At 32.6% G+C, this 20031-nt stretch overlaps 2 protein-coding genes across 2 annotated transcripts; one reads left to right on the top strand and one right to left on the bottom strand.

Moving 5' to 3' along the window:
• Nucleotides 1-534: 534 nt before the first annotated feature.
• LOC133690039 (amino acid transporter AVT1A) lies at nucleotides 535-5128 on the top strand. The gene is made up of 12 exons (XM_062110184.1): nucleotides 535-983; nucleotides 1778-2055; nucleotides 2160-2374; nucleotides 2593-2616; nucleotides 2720-2900; nucleotides 3021-3240; nucleotides 3313-3448; nucleotides 3533-3556; nucleotides 3740-3881; nucleotides 4163-4206; nucleotides 4541-4603; nucleotides 4714-5128. Exons 1-12 carry the CDS (start codon nucleotides 799-801, stop codon nucleotides 4807-4809), a joined length of 1608 nt encoding a protein of 535 aa, XP_061966168.1. The 5' UTR covers nucleotides 535-798; the 3' UTR covers nucleotides 4810-5128.
• An 8035-nt stretch (nucleotides 5129-13163) lies between these two features.
• On the bottom strand, nucleotides 13164-14970 carry LOC133689162 (uncharacterized). The gene is made up of 2 exons (XM_062108940.1): nucleotides 14258-14970; nucleotides 13164-13446 (listed from the first exon to the last, which is right to left on the bottom strand). Exon 1 carries the CDS (start codon nucleotides 14736-14738, stop codon nucleotides 14280-14282), a length of 459 nt encoding a protein of 152 aa, XP_061964924.1. The 5' UTR covers nucleotides 14739-14970; the 3' UTR covers nucleotides 13164-13446; nucleotides 14258-14279.
• Nucleotides 14971-20031: the final 5061 nt, after the last annotated feature.

The raw sequence follows: 20031 nt of genomic DNA, 5'->3' as shown, positions 1-20031 counted from the left end.
TTGCAACTTTGTACCCACCATGTTCTTGTCTCATGAAGGTTTAAAATTAAATAATATAAGAGTTCTTCTGACTTGACTTAATAAATTTAAAAAGTTTAAAAACAACTCGATCGACTAATAAAAAAAATAAAATTGATAAAAAAAATCTTATATCTAACTTTTTACTTAGTTTATATTAAAAACTAAATTGAGTGAAAATTGTCTTGATATAATTAAGTTAATTTAACTAATCTAAAAAAACCTAAATAATTTTTAAAAAATATGAGAATGAAAAAAAGGAAAGGGGCTAAATTAAAAAAAGAAAAAAGAGATTTTTCCAAGTATGTTAGTTGTATGGGGGAATAGGTAAGGTAAACAAATAATAATTCCTTTAAATTTCAACGAGGATATGACTCGTTAGATGCTTACACGTCACAAGGATATTCATACCATAACAAGGAAAGGAGAGAAAGAGAAGCGCGTGTAGAATGTAGATAATACTGCCACCGGTTTTCTGACAGAAGCTATCAATCATTATTATTCATTTACGTAAGTCTCTTTCCTCCTTCTGAACAGCAACCTAAATTCCCACCAAAAAGATTGTTATCTTTTCTGTCATCGCCGTATCCTTCTCGACTTCTAATTTTAGCCAACCATGTTTACGCACAAAAGGGAGAGTACCAAAGTGTAACCAAAGCCACAGAAAGCAAAACCATTTTTTTGTCCAACAAAAGCACTTAAATTACAAGGTGTTTTAACCTTTCTTCGCTAGCTAGCTTGCTGGCTAGGTGTTTGTTTGTTTAATTTCTTCGATTTCCTATGGCAGAGAAAGGTAAGGAGGAAGAAGCAGTTGAGTATTATTTGGAGGACGAAGATGGTGACGAGGAAGGAGAAGCCTTGAACCGGGTTGAAAGTAGTAGTAGTGGTGATGGTGGAGGTGGTGATGAAGATGATGGTGGGAAATATGGGACTTTCTCTTCTCAGCAATGGCCTCAAAGTTTCATGTACGTAATTTGATTTTGAATGATTAAGCTATGCTTATTTTATCCCTTACTTTTGTGAATAAATTAATAAATGAATCCCACTTGGCTGCATAGAAAAATCTTTCACTAGCATTATTGTTTGATTAGTTTATATATTTATCCATTTGTCTATATATTGAAGCAGCTTTTCATGAGAAGATCACTGTGCAATTGTTGATTGCATAATTTTTCTTTAAGATTTATTTGGAAAATCATAGGACGGGGGAACAAGTTACAAGTCCAATAATATGATTTGCAGTTTTTTATAGTAATCTGGCCGCCCGAAATCATTTATATGTCCTTCTTGCCTGCCCTGCATTAAATTCCCTCTATCGTAAGTTGGTTGATCGAAGTATATAACAACTAATGTACTGTTAACGGAAAAAGATAGTCTTGTCACAATATACAGGTTTTTTCTGTTCTTCTCAGTTATTGTTGCTCCCTGGCTGCATTGGCAGCTAGAAGTGAGTGTTTAGATGGTGGTTGAGTAAGAAAGTTGGTGCCCGGGGCCAGACTTCTGAATGCATCCACTTTAATTAGTGCAGTCAATAGTGTGTATTTTCTGCAAGTTACTTATGGCTGGTTACCGAAGTTCAGTATTGAGGAACTTATTTATCATTGCTCTGGCCTAGCCAAGAATTTAATTGAAGAACTTCAACAATGCTGGCCTTTTCTTTTGTTTAAAAACACAAATTCGGAGATGAGTTCTCCGTTAGAATGAAATGTGTTCAAGTAGAACTTCTTATAACAACCTTTCGTTTTGCATTTTATGGCAGAGAAACTATCTATCCTTACACAATCTCGGTGTCACCAAATTTTGGATTTCTTCGACGTGGACCAATTAACCAGATCAGTTCAAGTCATGAAAATTGTAGTAAAAGTTTTTCAGATGCGGATGCAAAGACTCCCTTTCTGTCTGATGTTGAAAAGAATTATCAGAAAGAAGAGTCGGATAGGATCTCAATAGCGCGGTCATCGTTTTCAAAAGCTTCATTTCATACTGGAGAAGTACCTGTTCCTCATGGATGTAGCTTCACTCAAACTGTCTTCAATTGTAAGCCCCCTTTTCAATTAGTCCTATAATATGTGAACTTTAATTTTGTTTATACTGTAGTGTTCTTTCTGTTGAAATTGAGAAATGACTTTTTTTTGGAACAGCATTTAATGTAATGGTTGGAGTTGGGGTTCTGTCTATGCCTTATACAGTGAAACAAGGAGGCTGGGCTAGTCTGGTATTACTTGTTGTTTTTGCACTTGTGTGTTGTTACACAGCCACTCTTATGAAACATTGTTTTGAGAGCAAGGAAGGCATCATAAGCTACCCTGATGTAGGAGAAGCTGCATTTGGGAAATACGGACGTCTAGCAATATCAGTGAGTTTTCATGTAACTTAAGTGCACATTATTGTCTTCCTTGTTAACAAGTTTTATCAGGAATGGTGATATATATCTGGAAGGTTCAGCAAAATTAATAATCGTGGAAATGAAAAGGAATGCTGATATAATCATAGGCTATATCTGTTTTGTTTTGTTTTAATTGTTTCATGCTTTTATGTTCTCTTCTAATATTGCAATCTTGGGTCTTGGTGCAGATCATTTTGTACACAGAATTATATGTAAGTGAAACATTGATTCTGATTTTACAGTCTCTTCTATTGTATAGTATATGCTATTAGTTGTCAAGCAAATTAACGAGGCCTATCTTGTCAACTTTTGCAGTCGTACTGTGTAGAATTTATCACTTTGGAAGGCGATAATCTTAGCAGGCTATTCCCTGGAACATCTTTGGATTCCGCCGGTTTTCATCTTGACTCTAAGCACTTGTTTGGAATCTTAGTTGCTCTTATTGTTCTACCAACTGTTTGGCTAAGGGATCTTCGTGTGATCTCGTACCTTTCTGGTAATGCAATCTTATCCTGTCATCTGTCTGTCCCCCTTGTATTGAAATATAGAAGCAATGAAGCATCATTGCATTCTTTCACATTTCACCTGACCTTTTGCTTTCATCTTTCTCTTGCAGCTTGTGGGGTGTTAGCGACAATTATGATTGTTCTTTGTATGATTTTGGTTGGTACTGTCGATGGAGTTGGATTCCATGAAAATGGTCCGTTGGTGAAGTGGAGTGGAATTCCATTTGCCGTTGGTGTGCATGGGTTCTGTTATTCAGCTCACTCTGTGTTTCCAAATATCTACCAATCAATGGCTGATAAAAGACAATTTACCAAGGCAGTAATAGCATGGTATAAAACTTTGTTCAACTATGGTTCATAAAGTCTCGGGTGCCTTTTCAATGCCTTCTTGTTGTTTTACAGCTTTGTATTGAGCTTTGTGATTTATGGAGGTGTTGCAACTCTGGGATTTCTCATGTTCGGTGAGCGTACATTGTCTCAGATAACCTTGAATATGCCAGCACACACCCTTACATCAAAAATTGCTTTGTGGACTACAGTAAGTACAAGATTTTAAATTCCTCCTCTGCTTACTGTAAGGTTTATTTGGTTACTGAAGTGGGATTCCTTCTTTTTTTCACAGGTTACCAACCCGCTTACCAAATATCCTTTAGACAACTAATTTCTTGAATTCTGAAGAGCAGTAGATATGATTTTCTGCTACAGACAAATAAATGGTGATTCTAGAACACCTTATGATGGATTCTTTTGCAACGATATGATAGTTGGTTCTCGGCTTTAGTTGATTAATTGAACGATCCTTTTTACTTCCTTGACAATGTACAAATATGCACTGTTGATGAACCCATTGGCCAGGAGTATAGAGGAGCTACTGCCTATTAGAGTTGCAAACAGTCTGTGGTGCTACTTTCTTCTACGAACAGCGCTCGTCGCATCTTCTGTGTGCGTTGCCTTTTCTATTCCTTTCTTCGGTAAGTATCGAAAGCTGGCTTTCTTGGTTCCATCTCATATTCTTCACGGGGTGAAATTCATCTTGCAATTGTCTTGTATCTTAATCTCTGGAGATAAATATTCTGCTTCTGTGCACAGTTTATGATGAACCAGCTGGTTCTAATGCAACTGATTAGAATGATCTTGTGAAAAAATTTCCTCCGATTCCACTAGTAGTTAGAAGCAATTCAATGTACGCATATCTTTTTTCCATCAAGTTAAATTTTACTGAACTCAGATGTCATAATGTTCTTCGTTACAGGTCTTTTAATGGCTTTGATGGGTTCTGTCCTCTGTATATTTGTGGTACGTATAAACCTTTGAGCAAACGTATAATGCATTACAGAATAACTTTTTTCCCCTTGCAAGTTCAAAATGTTTTCAACTTGTATTCTTGTTTATAACAAACATTGTTAGAACATTTTGATCTTCGTTGACAATTTGGCGCGATAATCATCCGCACCATCGTTGTTATTTGAATATGAAAATTGACTTGGTTAATTTCTGAACATGAGCTGCATCTTTCCCACTTGCATTTGCTTCCACGACCAAGCTTGTTGCCTCGCGCGATACTTCCTTTCTCTCTTTCTTGTTTATGGACTTCGATATCCATTTTTATCGTTTGCGTGGCTATATTCAGGCAGTAATATTACCAGCTTTATGCTTCCTAAAGATCATGGGGAAGAAAGCTACAAGGACACATGTAAGCAACTTTCAACTATTTATTTAACTTCAACTGGTTTTATGATTAGTATTTCCTGTCACTAACTTGTTATTAAAAGGAGTAATTACCCTATTCTCGTCTGTAAATAGGTTGTCTTGAGCTCAATGACTGCTGCACTGGGCATCATTTGTGCAATCGTTGGAACATACTCTTCATTATCAGACATCGTGAAGCAGTACTCATGAGATACCAACAGCCAAACGTTTGATCAAGTAACCGGTGATAAGCATCATTTCCTGCGATAATCTGTTTCCATGACTACTTAAACAAAAGGGCCTTGTAATTTTTAGTGTTGAAGCTCATCATTTCTCATACCTTTCCTTGGAGAAGCTATATTGAGCACATTTTTTCAACATGAATTAGCAGAGGCAGCTAAACAGCAGCACTTCAGGAATTTTGATTCTTGGAGCGTTCTTGTTTCTTAATTATTTATTCATCATTTAATATTGGGGCTGCTGGACTTTAAACCATAGTTATAAAATATGTTTCTGCTTAGCAAGTAAATCCTGTGATCCGTGGATTCGAAACTGGTCTGGATTGGATTGAGATTAATGTATATCTAGGTTTTTATTTCTACAAAAATAATATCATTTTCTTTATAAAAAAAAAACTTTTTTTTTTTTTTAAAAAAAGGATTGACTATGCTGATTCGTAAGTTGACCTGACCGACAGATGACCTAAACCAGGTTCTATAACTATGCTTTAATCTTCTTATTAATTGGTAGATATCAGTAGTCACTGGTGGACTTGGGAAGAGTTGTCGTCCTTGATGCGATTAGCAGAGCAAAGAACAATCTGGGCCTAAGTAAAGAATAATGATAGAAATCTGTTTTGTTAACATGCTTTTGGGCTACTTGGGTTGAGCTTTATATGTTGCTAGATTTTGGATCTTGTGAATAAATTATTCTTTTTTACTCCAACCCATTTATCCATATATAAAAGCAAAATTTTCTTATTCCAATCCATTTATTCACAAAACACATAATAATAAATAAATAAATAAATATCATAAAAAAGGGACTAAAATAGGAGGCTATTAAAATTAAGTACAAGTGGCTCTCTCCAATTCTCACTCTTTTTATCGGGGGAGTACTATTTGGCATTGTTTGTTTATGAATTAAGATATGTTTGATGGGTTTTAATTAGTTTAGTGGTTTTTTTAAATACTGGTTGTTGAAGCAAGAATCAATAATGTGTTTAAAATGTGAAGAAATTAAATTTTATGGGAATTTTTTTATATCTTAAATTTTTTGATGTAATTATTGTAATGATTTTAGACTGTTAATTAATGGCATCAAAATGTGAAGTTTGGATGAAGAAATTAAATTTCGAAGGCGTTTTTTAATGTATATGTCAAAGAAATTTGATGTCATTTTTGGTAATGATTGCAGGCTGTTAATTGAATCTCTCTTGTTGTTCCATTTGCATGGTTTTTATGTGCTTTAGAATCATTATGTGATTCTATTGTAATAGAACGCAGAGAAGCTTGAAGCTTTAATCACTGCGCTTGAAGATCACATAATCTTGCTATGTTTTCTGTATAGTGGAAAGGTCAATTCGAAAAAGAGAAAAAAACAAAGCCCCAGAAGCTCTTCTCCCTCATGCAAAGGAAAGGAACCGACCCATCTGGGACCCTGCCTCATTGTGTCCACTGTCCAAGGGAGCCAGTGCTCGTGATCTAGTTTTTCTTCACCTATGGAAAGGACAGATCCCCCCCCCCCCCGTTTCATATGGTTTACTTTGCATCTGTTTCAATGTACAAGAACCAATCATGGCTAGCCGTATATACCTGATAACTTGACCCGCATGGTGATACATGCTAGTTTATATGGTGTGTGAACCGCCTCAACTAACCTTTAGCTGTAGATTTAAACCTCAAAAACCACTATCTTTTATTAGAGGGTGAGCAGCTCTGCATTTCTGCAGAATTATATGGCGAAATGGGAGCTATTTTGTTTGAGAACCCTGCATGCATTGTTTTGCACAGAGCAAGACGGGGGTTACTGATGCAGGAGATTTTGGAGGAGCTGTTAGATACGGAGCTGATGCCGCTGGACAGCCTTGCAGGAGAATATTTTGGATTACTTATACTCCCAGTTGATTGTCAAGGTGAATTCTGGTTTATAAATGGGCATTCGCTTTAATATGCTAGCTGATCTTTCGATTCTAGTGCCGATGAGAAACTTGTGCGATGCATCAGAATGCATTAGATCCACTGATGTTACATCCATGTCTGTGCTTCCTAGCTCACAAGGCATCAACTTATGTAATTTTGCTCCTTTTAATAATTCCAAAGTATTACAATGCAAGCAACACACTTGAGTTGTTGCGTATATTACCATAGAATGAGAATGTTTGTAATTCTTGTTAATAATGCTTTACTTTTTTTCAAGTATTTGGATGTAGGCTAATCTATAATATTTCTGAATATTATGCTATGAATCTACTAGTACTTACTGGTTAAACTCGTTTATAGGCAAATAAAACAGAATTAAGCTCCAAAAAAGGCTTGTTCATGTCAAACAAATAGTCTAGCAAAAAAAGCTTGTAACTTTCGACCAAGTTCATTGAATTAAGCTTAAATTTTATCAGGTGATTTTATAGTTTAGATTGTTCGTTTAATTTCAGATTTTATTTTATAAAGTCTTTTTTATTTTACTTAGAATTCTGATTTTTTTTTTACATTTAAAATGTCGGTTTCTAATCTATTTAAAATGTTAAATCTTTCAAAAAGACCACACTGCAAAATAAATAAAAAAAAATCAGTAGTAAAGTGCTTAATTCAGCCAGTTCTATCTTTGTTTTTTATATTGTTTTCGTCTGCGAGCTGTTCTAGGTGGGACATCCTGCTTAATTCGACCAATATTTGAGCAGCAGTTCCCCAAGTTAATATTTAGGTCCTGTATTTCAGCATTTTATGGGACATTAATTATGAATTCAAAAGCAAAACCCTCCAAAGACGAGTATATATAGTACCAGAAGGTCTGTGTAAAGCTTCCATTTTTGGCGTTGCTTGTGGAAAAGGAGCTCCAATCTTGGCCAGGAAAAGAGCACTCGAAGGAGAAGTTGGCTAACCATTCCTGAAGCTGGAGAATCCTGCCGGTATAAATGGATGAATAAAAGATGCCCTTGAGGAAAGTTTCACAAATGGCATGATAATCAAATGATAAGCAGATAAAAAAAAATCCAATGATGAAATTCGCCTGCTTCATCTCCAGAAAAACATTGAATAGGAAAAAGGTGAAGAAAAAAGCATTGAATTGTTCATGCATGTTTCGGATGCACCAGTCTGAGGGTGATTTTGCTGCTTTCCCTTTTCTTTTCTCTAGGGTTAGGTATAGGTCACGACAAATGCCTGTGCTTTAGGCATGCATAGATATATTTAGTTTGTGTTTGGTTTAGCTTTTGTGGTTGAAATTGTGGTAGAATACAATCTATTTATGCACAAAACTCAACCACAAAAGCTAATTTTTCTTGTTTTTGTGGCTTTTTTAGTGGGTCTCATACCCAACCTCAACCTCCACCTCAAATACAAACACACACTTAATGGAAATCCATACGGTCCGTTTGTTCGTATCCCTATCTCATTTCTTTTTTCTTTTTTTTTTATTAATATGGTTGCTTGGTTCAGTTTACATGTATTTCAACTAATTTTACGGGTCCTGAAATTAACAACCATGTAAGCCTCCAGTGGCCCTGAAGTTTGTGGAACTCAAACTGGTGGCATCTAGGGAGCAAATTTAGGATCTAACTAGTTAAAATACATCCCTTAGAGTTATGTTAATACTCATTTCTTAATTCTACATTTATATGGTGTAATGAATCATTTTCTGTTTTTTCTTTTGTTTGACTCGAAATTTAGTTCAAATCATGGTAAAATAATATAACATTTTTTTTATTAAAATAATGTTATTTCAAACTCTTTAAAAAAATATCAAAAATTAAATTGACTCTATACAATCTATAACTTTAGACTTGAGTTAAATCGACTTCAAACCATGGTGTCTGGGGACCTTAAACCATGATGTCCGAGGCTCAAATCCTCCTTACCCACAACTAGCAAAAAAAAAAAAACAAGAAGGGATCTTTCCCTATGGAGGTAGAAAAATCATGATTGGAATAGTGATTATTATTTCTAGGTAATGATACTTGTTATAGCACCTGATCAACTCAACACTTCAATTCAAGATTTAGTCCAGACCATATTAATAAAATACCTAACTTTTTTACTAAAATAATGTTATTTCAGATTCTTTAAAAAAATATCAAAATTTGAATTAATTCCACCCAATCTATAACTTTGAACTTGAGTTAAGTCAACCTCAAACCAAGACATCTGGGGCTCAAATCCTCCTTGCTCACAATTGGCCAAAAAAAAGGATCTTCCCCTCTAGAGATAAGGAAAATCATGATCGGGATAGTGATTATTATTTCTAAAAAATGATACTAGTTATAGCACATGATCAGCTAACATTTCAATTTGAGATTTAATTTAAACCATGTTAATAAAATACCTAATTTTTTTTTACTAACATAATGTTATTTTAGATTATTTAAAAAAATATCAAAATTTAAATTGACCCTATATAATCTAATCTGTAACTTTAAACTTGAGCTAGGTCAACTTCAAACCATGATGTTCGGAGCTCAAATCCCTCTTGGCTAAAAAGGGAAGGATCTTTTCCTCGAGAGGTAGGAAAATCATCATTGGGTAGTGGATCCAAAGCAATCAAACCTGGGTGTGTGTCTTTTGTCAAAAATAGAATGTACTTATTTTTTCTTGTTTTTCTTTTTATTTCTTGTTATTGTAGCCATGATTAGAGTTCTAAGGTGGTAGTTAACAGTGCTGCAATGCAACCTGGGCCGAGCCTGTACAGTAAACCAAGCCCGGTTTTGGTGCAAGAAAAAGAAAGGTTTATATACTTGATCCATTGATCATCTTACATGGTTGAGCCCTTAATTAAGGCTTAATCCCCCCCATGGAAAACTTTTTATATTAAAGTTTTCTTGGGTTTTATCTTCTACTTGTAGCATCTCCAGGGGAGGACCAGATCCTTTTTTAATGCCAATAAAGCCAATGATTGATTCAAAGGATAAAAACAGCAATAACGTCACATGCATGGTTTGACATTTCGACTGCTTCTCATGGAGCTCAGGCTGTCATTTTCTTAAACCAGAAAATTAAGCAAAATACCTTGTTTATCAAGGATTAATTAGAACCTTATTGGTTAATCAAAAACAACTTCAATGTAATTCAGCCTGTTTTTTTTCTAAATCCAAAAGATTAGGTACAATTATAGTTTCATTTACAGCCTAATTGGTTGCTCAAAAAGAATATTGAAGGATGCTCTCTGGTCCTGTAATAGATCAATGATTGGCAGCAGCATGCCCAGGAAAAATCTAGCCTTGCACGATCAATTTGTTCAAAGCAAGATGTGTCAAGGTATGATCCTCGTGCTTGGGCTGTTGAACTTGCTGCCACCTTTTCTTGCCAAGTCAAGAACGTGGTCTTGGTTGCGACCATTTCCTCTTTCGAGATGGGCTGGACTAAGGGCTTGTCTCCGCCTGCCGACAGCGTACAAGACCAAGTACTGGTAGTGCTAGCAAGACAACAGCACTGAAGGCTGCAACCAAGTCATGTTCTCCAGTGCGTGCTTCGATAATGTTTTTATTATGAGCTGTGTTAAAAAAAGAAAAAACTCCCTTTTTTAGGTTTAAAAAAAATTTATTCAATGCACAAGTTTGGATATGAATGAATATAAAACCTGGAACATATCAACTTAATAACCTATTAATTCAGTTTTTGATCTGGATTAGATTTCAAATTAAATTAAGTGTGAATTAATCTTATTAACTAGATAAAAATTTAATTTTTTTTAATGTCAAATAAGTGAAAAGTTGGTTTGATTTAAATAAAAACATATTAAAAAGATGTGATTTTAATTTATTTAAATCATTTTAAATAGATTATAATTCATATAAGATAACTTAAACTCATAACCCTAGTGTTGAACAAAGTTTAATAACTTTGACAAAATATATAAAATAACTTTGATAAAATATATAAAATTCTACCAAAGGAAGACATGACACATAAAAACTGATGGAAAATATCACGATGGTAAGAAAAGGAGTTGATTTGGGTTAAGTGGTTGAGTTTGTATTTGTTATTAAGAATAATTCTCAGTAGCACACAAACAAACTTTTACTGTTGCTTTTTTTTATAAAAAAAAAAAAAAAGCGGTGGCACCCCACCAAACACAAACACGACGATTAGCAAAAGACATCGAGAAAGAAGGAGCCGCCCAACCAAGTGTCACTAAAGACCAGACTTCTGCAACAGGCACTTTTCAAGCTTTATACATGTGTAATAGCCTCGAAACTACCAATATGACCGTACGATGTTTTTTTATGTTTACTGTTTCAATTTTGTCAATGTTTTAAAAAATAAATATTAAATTTTATTAGAAAATAATATAAATTATATCTTGAAATTTCACCTAATAATTTAAGTTATTACATTAAAATAATTTTTTAACATTGTATCAGAGTCTTGATAACCAAACGGTCACGAATTTAAATCTCATCATTCTTATTTATTTGATAAAAATTAAGTAAAAGGTAATATGAGCATGTACAAGTTTTAAGTCCAAAGAGCTTTTACTTGAAAAAATGTGTTAAAAAATAATATAAATTATATCTTGCGATCCCATTTAACAACTTAAACTATTAAATTAAAATAATTCTTTAACATATTTTTAATTTTGAATTGCTCAGTTGAGGAGTGCAATGCAAGATTGCGATGGATTGTAGCTTTTAAACAAAAGAGATCGAATGAAAATTAATTCCAGCATTTATGTTTTAGTTTTTAAAAAAAACAATTTCTTAATTAACTTGAAGATAATTGTCCACGGAAAAAAGTTGTTAGTGTAAAATTTTTCAGTATGGATATAAAAGAGATTAATAACCTTTAGTTGTTGGTATAGAAAAGGGCCATTTTACCCAATATAATTCCTACATTTTATTTCTTAATAAAGTAGATTCAAATTCAATAAATTTTACTAATCATTATATTACTCGAGATTTTTTTGAATATCTTGATTAACCAAATTAAAAAAAATGAAATAAGGTTAATCTAAATACTTTTAATTTTTTAAAGACCAAATCGCTCTTAACTTTACCTAGTAATAACAAAAAACTTAAAGTACAATGACAAAGATGCCCTTAGACCCAAAGTGTAAAAAACTAAACTCCAAGGTTAAGTGCGGATTTTTACTTTGCTAATCAAACAAAAAAAACCCTCATTTCAAGTTGTAGTGCTAAGTTGTTATTCTACTATACACTTTTCGTATGAAAATACCAACAAGTTCTCACCTTCAAGGGTATTAATGTTATTTCACCGTGCATTCAAAAAATAAATATCCACATTACTTTCAATCAATTAAAAAAATATCATAATTGTCTTATGGCAAACACGATAGCACCCTTAACCATCAACAATTTTTTTTAAAATATAAGATATATAGTTAAAATATTGTTTATGTCCACAGTGCAATGTAACAATGTTTTCACCAACCTTTTAATTTTTTAAAATTTTTAATTTTAATTTATAATATTGCCTTTTCTTTCTTCCTTGCAGCATGAGAAACACTAGTAAGAGCATTGCAAGGTTATTTTGTATGATATAGAAAAAACTTAGACATGACATTCTATTTGTGTTAATTTCAAACCTTGTTCTAGTTTTTTTTTTCCCCATGTAGATTGGAAAATTAATGGCAGCCTGATGATAAACACAAATTGCTAGCTTAACATACCTCATATCTCATATATATCTCATATAAAGTTTTGATTTAAATCTTTTTGAATATATATATTTATAATTTAAAATATAATTCATAATTATCTCCTAGATGGTTCATTAAATCTTTTTTTCATCAAATATAATTATAATTTAAAATATTTTGATACATTTTTCCCCACCGTTCTCTGGACACAACTCTCAAGTCGTAGATAAAACATGAAACTCACGAGCCACAGAATATATATATATATATATGTATATATATATATATATATAACCCACTAAATTATATTGTTTTATAAGATATTTTAGTATAATGTTATTTTCTCAATTTCTTTCCTTACCATGCTATTTTTTTTAAAAAAAAAAAACTCAGATTTCCTACCAAAGTAAATATCTATCTATATGCAAGTTCTTTGAAATGATTAAGGTGTTCAAAACCATCTTGGTCTGGTATTTCTGATGAGACTGAACAAGTTTTTTTTCCCCCCCGATGAATCCTGTCCACTGCTAACAAAAATATCACTTATGGTCAGAACAGTACGGTAGTACAACTTGCCAAGATTATAGATGTCTGATAATTTCATGTCCACTTGTCCGCCATGGGCTAAAAATAGTGAAGGACACTTGAGCATGATACAAAATAATTATATTTCAGAAAGCATGCATGCATGCACTAAAATGGTGAGAGAGAGCGCATCTGTTAATTGTGATCTGCCCTTAATGTGGAAGAGAGAAGAGTAGAAAGCTAGTGGATATGTTCAGTCTTTCAGATCCTTCACAGAGAGAGGAACAATAAACCTTTTTCTTTTGGATTCAATGAACCCTAGAAGGTGAAAAAAAAGACAAGGAAATTGCGTTAAAGAAAAGACAAGCCCTAATAAATCCCAAAAGCTAATCGTACATTGCAAGTGGGAACCTAGCTCTGCTAGCGAACAACAACACATACATCGCTGTGCCGCATTATCTGGGCAATTCAGCCTGCGGATGTATAGTACATCTATCTCTTAGCCCAGCCAGCCTAGCAATCAAAATCATCCAGGTTTCATTAATCATTAAACTGCAAGAAAATTGAGCTACTTCTAAGCAATAAGTAGTCGTATAGTATTTTGTGTAATCTTATATGAAGAGTTAATGCTGTTTTATTTGATTCTCCTCACTAATCATCACTAGGACGAGGTTAATCAACTAAGAAAATCTTAATTACTTTTGGGGATGCCTTAGAAAATTAACAACTTGAACCATTAACTTTTGACCAATATTCTCTATAGACAATGACCACTTGAAAATCCAATATATCATGCTTTTTCACACCACCTCTGCTAGATGGTGTTTAGTTTCAGTGTTAGGCCTTCTTTGCTTGCTAGCTAGCTTGTTTTTTTTTTGTAATAGTAGCTAGTTTTGGCTTGGACCCTTTCTTGTGATGTACTTTGCTTGTTTCTATATATATTTTTTGCTTGTTTATAAGATTATATAAGTTGGGTCCCGTGACATTGTTTCTTGCACCACTCCTAGCTTGGATCTTCTGCTACAATTCCCAGCACCAAACTTGTAAAAGACCTTACTCAAAACGAAAACACACTTGAAAGTTCACTAATTGGCACTGGTAGAGATAAAGGAAAGCAAATTGTTATTAATATGAACATTTCAACATTAAACTAGAAGTCCCCACAAAACTCCTGCTAGTTGCAATCCCTTTTCAATATTAAACTACAGAGAAAAAGGTTAATTACACAGAAAAAGATTAACCACGTGATTAATTACTATGGTACAATATGGGAGAAACATACCCTAAATAATAGTAGTAGCAAACTGGGCCAAAGAGATCTTACTCAAATTACATTGCAAGGCTTCTCAAGAGTACATCCATGAGTTATAAGCTTCATACCATAATTTTGATGGCATTTTCTCTGAAATATCCTCTAACATCTGAGGCATGAAAACATCATCAAAAGACTCAAATGGGGCATCTTGTCTTTCAGGCTGCACTTGACTAGGATCCTCTATGGGAACTTCTTGTGCATGACCACCGTCAACAACAACAGTCTTAGAAGCATTCGGAACCGTTTGATAATTTCCACCGACATCACGATCATGGCCATCACTGTCCACGAACTTACTAGGGTCTGGCAATTCAGAATCTTGACCAGTGAGTTCTTGAACCAGAGCCCTAAATTCAGATGCACTAGCCTTGAACTTCATGGGGTTGGATATGTAAACTACTTTCATAGGCTTTTTCTTGGTTCCGGCAATTCTGTGTGCTTTTTTTTCTTGCACACCACCACCTACCGAGTGACTATGATTGTTATCCATGACTGTAGAGGCAGATGGATAAGCTTTGAAATCACAAGAGTGGCACTATATTTACATACAAAGATAATTGTGGACAACCCAAGGACAAATTCTTTGAGGCTGCAGAGGAGATTTCTGAGAAAGAAAAAGGTGAGAGAGATAAGAGAGAAATTTGGAAGCTTGAAAAAGGGGACGTTTGGAGAGTACAAAATAATGCAATCAAGAAAGTTCGGGTAAGACATGCAAGTCTCAGTCGCGCCCGAAGCACGACTAGAAATTGCCTCCTCCAGAATATATATTTTTTTTTCAAGCATAAATGACTTATGTCGTGTTAATTTGACGTGGCCGTTTCCTGGTGTTTTTTAATTTTTAAGTTGTTTATTTAGATTTGTTTTTAAATTATTTTAATGTGTTAATTGATATTAAAAATAAATTTTTTTTAAAAAAAATATTATTTTAATATATATCCAAATGAAAAACACTTTAAAAATAATTTCTACTACATTCTCAAATAGTCCTTAATGTTTTCTTGTACAGTAGTTTTCAATCTAATTTTATATTTTTAATTAAGTTATTTTTATTTTTATAAAATAAATAATTTCTCAATCTATTATTTTGTTAACTCTTTTATTTAAATTAATTAAATTAGTTATGTACATAACTTAATATTATACTATAAATAATCTTAAGCTCGATCTGCATGTGAACATGATAATCGTGTTTAATTTATTTTGAAAAATTCACAACGAACCAAGCCTCTCTCCCTCTTTGAAACCCTCTTTTCTTGCCCTCTCATTCTCTCTCTTGTGATGCCCTCCTTCATCGAGATTATCGAAATTATCATTTTAGATATAATATTATATGCATGATATATAGATTATGTAATTAATTAGGATGAAAATTAAGATGAAAAAAATTAAAAGAATGAGAGATTAGAAAATCAATCATTTTATAATATATTTTTAGATGAACTTGATCTTAGATGATAAATAAGAAACTAAATAACTTTATTATCTTTAAAAAGATTATTAAAATTACTTTATCAGTCTGATTTTCCATTTTATTTTATTTTTTGGTCCAATTATAAACAAATCCATATCATTACACTCACCCTAATGTAAATTGTGTGATTAGATTAGGAAGATTGCGGTAAACGTGTTCAACACGCGCCTAGGATTCACGTGAAAGCAATAGGGCCTATGGGAGCTTGGAGTGATCGGTGTGTCGATAATCTTACGACGTGGCATTCATCTAAAGGCTGTTTGGATGTCTCCGACGTCGTCGCGTCGTCATGTGATGACATCATGGCCGTAAAGTAGTGTAAATCATGGAGCTCAATAGGTGGCTTTGATGAGGCTCGGCTGCATGAATGATCTAGTGTTGATTACCAATTTACCATCATCATAAATCATCGAACCCTCCACTGAATGTCACTCGAAATTCCACGTCATATCATTATATTTTTAAAAGAATCCAGAGCCTTTGCTCTCTTATAATTATATAAAAAAAAAACAGTGCTCCATCATGTTTCTTTTTCAACTCTAAGAAAATGAGTTTTGTGTTCCTGAAATATTTATGAGTTTTTAAAAAATACAGGTCATTTAGAAGAAATTTTTTCCTTCTTTGAAATAAAATAAAATTGATAAATATAGTATAGATATAATAATTCGCGTGTTATCATATCATATCATATTTAATTTATGAATTGAACTTATAGTATATTGACACAATAAAAAAGTTACAAGGATGGAAAAAAATCTTAAATCAAATAAAAAAAAGTAAAGAAATAAATAAAAATACTTGTATAACATAAAAATAAATGTTAATTTAGCCCTACAAAATTATTTGAATTTCATAATAATATGTTAGGGAATGCGGCAATTTTTGTTTTAGATGTTTTTTTAAAAGTGTATTTTTGTTAAAAAAAAGCATTAAAATTATGTTTTTTTTAATGATTTTGATATATTAATATTAAAAAAATAAAACTTCTTTTCAATATATTTTTAAATAAAAATTACTTTTAAAAAACACATGTGAAGCACTTATAACCAAATGATCACCTTCCACACGAAATTTTCCTCACACAGATCATTGGAAACATTATCTTTTTCTAGAATCTATAAATAGACCAAACAAGTTTGAATCTTGTCTGGTTTTCTTTATTTCTGTCCCATGATCATTTTCCACGAGCTGCTATCTTCTTGGAAGGATGTTACTTGTTTCATATCAAGCTAGTATCTTAATTAATTATTATGTATTCTTTTTTTGGCACGTTTGGATAAAAATATAAATAGGAAATTACATATCACCACCTGAATTCCCCTTTTGAATAACTTATGTAAATAATTTTTATAAATCACTTGATCATTATTTTTTGAAAAAATTAAGATAACCTTTCTTTAGTTAAAAAGTTAGATAGTACGTATTCGAGAGTACAATAATTTTTATTTTTAATACATTTCATATATAAAAACATCAATTTATTATAATTTTAATAAATTAATACAAAAAAATATCATTTTAATATATATATATTTTAAAAAATTACATCACACAACCACACCCACACTGATCTAGCGTTATCAATTTGACAACATTTCTAAATTTCTTTCGCTTTGTCAAAAAAATATTCTGTTGAGAATAATATTATAGAGTTTTGTTTGGTGTGGGACATCGCACACAAGAGAAACTCGAGCTGGGGCATTAGTGCTCGCACGTGTTTTGACTTTCCTTAATTTTAATACAGGAATCTAAGTGCTCAACGGAACACGTAATGATGTATGATATGAAGCATAGGCCATTAAGTAAAATGACATTTATTGTGAACACTACCTCTCCCTGTTCATTGAAGGGAAAGGGCTATGCTCTAAATTCAACATGCAATCATCTAGCTAAATAGTCCATCATCAGCCAATTATCCTCTTTCTTGCTTGAATCTTAATTACTACTTAAATAATATTAATTTAATGTATGCTTTCAATGTAAAGTATGCACAGTCTACTATTCATTCCTCAGATGATGTGGTTTACAGGTTGCTTAATTTCAATTGCATTCAGTAATGGTAAATATAGTTGTTAGACACTAATTACTATCCAAAAAGTAATCTAGCTAGATTATCAGGCCATAGAATTCATTTTTCTTCTAGGTTGCAGAGATTGCCTCATTTAGTAGTAGAATTAGTTCGAGGATGATTTAGAAATCAAATAGTATAATTCTTTTGTTGGTAACTTGAAGGATTAAAAACATGATTATTGCTTTCTAATTTGTTGTAAACGATATCGGATTGGGCAACTACACTTACAATTATCACTAATTAATATTTTAAGAAGGTGTTATCCATATTCGTAGAAATAAAAATAAAAATGACCACTTCACACCTAAAAATCTAGGTCTACGGGTGTCATAGTCCTCGTCCACCCCGTCATCTTCATGGAAATTCACTTCAAGCACCGAATGCCATTAGACTTGAACCCAAAAAAAGAAAAAGAAGAAGAAAAACAGAACCAATCACCATTAATAAGACTAGGAGACTTCACAACATGTAGAGTACTTTTCTGAGTGTGGGAGAGATGAGCAACAAGCGGGCGGCTGATTAATGGAGGCTAGCAAGCCTCTCCGACTCCACTGAAAAAGATCGATCTCACCTCACCTGCCCCTCCATGGAAGCAATGAATACGTACAGAGGGGAAGGGTGAGGCTAAAGTGGAGGGCACCTCCATATTTACATGAATATTTATTGCAATGAATGGAGGGTACGGGCTCTGTTGCATGCATTCCGCAGGCCAAACAAGACATTAATTGAATATGACCATAGCATTTTGTTAGCATTAGGAATTAATTGGCCCCTGTTGAATCACAGTGACTACAACCTTTATATGATAAATTTAAATGAATTTATATACAATTATCTCTTTATTATTGATCTAATTAATAGGTACGCATGAGGCAAACACGACTGTACAACAAATATAAAGTTCAACTGTGTACTTTATTGAAAGAAAGAAAAAAAATTCACTTCATGACAGACCCATTTATTGATATATAGTACTCAATCATGTAAAATGTGATTTAATATCCTTATGTACTGGATGGATAAGATAATAAAGTCTAGGAAAACTAAAAAATACCAACAAAATATTTCATAAAGGATATTACATAAAACTCCTTCAGTAATTTTATTCTCCATGAAAAACCATCGTAAAAAATTATCTCTTTTGGGCTTTCTACCTTGTCTGCAATTCTGTCATCGGTTAGTATACCAATATAATTTTTTATTGGTGATTTCAATGGAGTTTACAATCTTTATTTCACGAATGTAAACCTATCTCTAAACAATCATTTTATATATATATATATAACATGAGTGTTTGGATCAGTTTGTGTGTATCTCAACTAATTATATAAATTTTGAAATTAATAACCATACAAACTTTCAATAACAATTATATTAGTCATAACAAGACACAATCTTAAAACTATAAAGAAAGTAAATTTTTCATCATAATTTTTTACTACTAGATAGTTAACATATTTAAACAATACAACGAACAACCAAAGAATATTGTCTCTTTCACGGGCAAACTCAACCAAAGAATGGATGATCCATGTTACGTTAATATCTAACTGTATAAATATAAAAAAGAAATCCAAAGCACAATTAATTAACTTTTTCATAAATGAAAACTCAATCTAGCTAGGGAAAAATTGCAAGACGAAAGAAATGCAGGTACAGATAGCCACAGCATAACTGATATATATTAGGCAGCCCAGAAAGGAAATTGTTGGAATATATATACATAATATATGGAAATATTCAATCTACAGAAAAATTCCTACTCACATCGACATCGTGCTCATCAATTTCCTTCTCCCAGGACTTATCTATTCCCTTGGCTCCAGTGTACTCTTCCACTCTAAGATTTGCTTGAGATCATTATGATGGGTAATGCTTTTTAATAGTATATTTTATTTTAAAATACTTGAAAATACTTTTTTATTTTAGATATCTTTTTATTTTTGATACCAACATATTAAAATAATAAAAAAAATACTAAAAAAATATCAATTCCAAAATACTTTTTAAAAACAAATAAAAACAGAAGTAACCTCTCTTCCGAACATATAATGACTTCAAGTACAAAACCCATTTAATTTCAACATGCGAACCAGTAAATTAGACAGATTTTATACACAGAAAATAACTATAAAACAGCACTGAAAAAAAACCTTTTTTTATGTTGTGAAAAACATGCATTGGCACATTAACATTTACAGAGATTGATTTATTAAAACGAACAGCTAGCTAGAATGCTTG

This window comes from Populus nigra, chromosome 3 (assembly GCF_951802175.1).
Source record: "Populus nigra chromosome 3, ddPopNigr1.1, whole genome shotgun sequence".
Classification (NCBI taxonomy): domain Eukaryota; kingdom Viridiplantae; phylum Streptophyta; class Magnoliopsida; order Malpighiales; family Salicaceae; genus Populus; species Populus nigra.
This window is presented reverse-complemented; position numbering and strand designations above follow the sequence as displayed.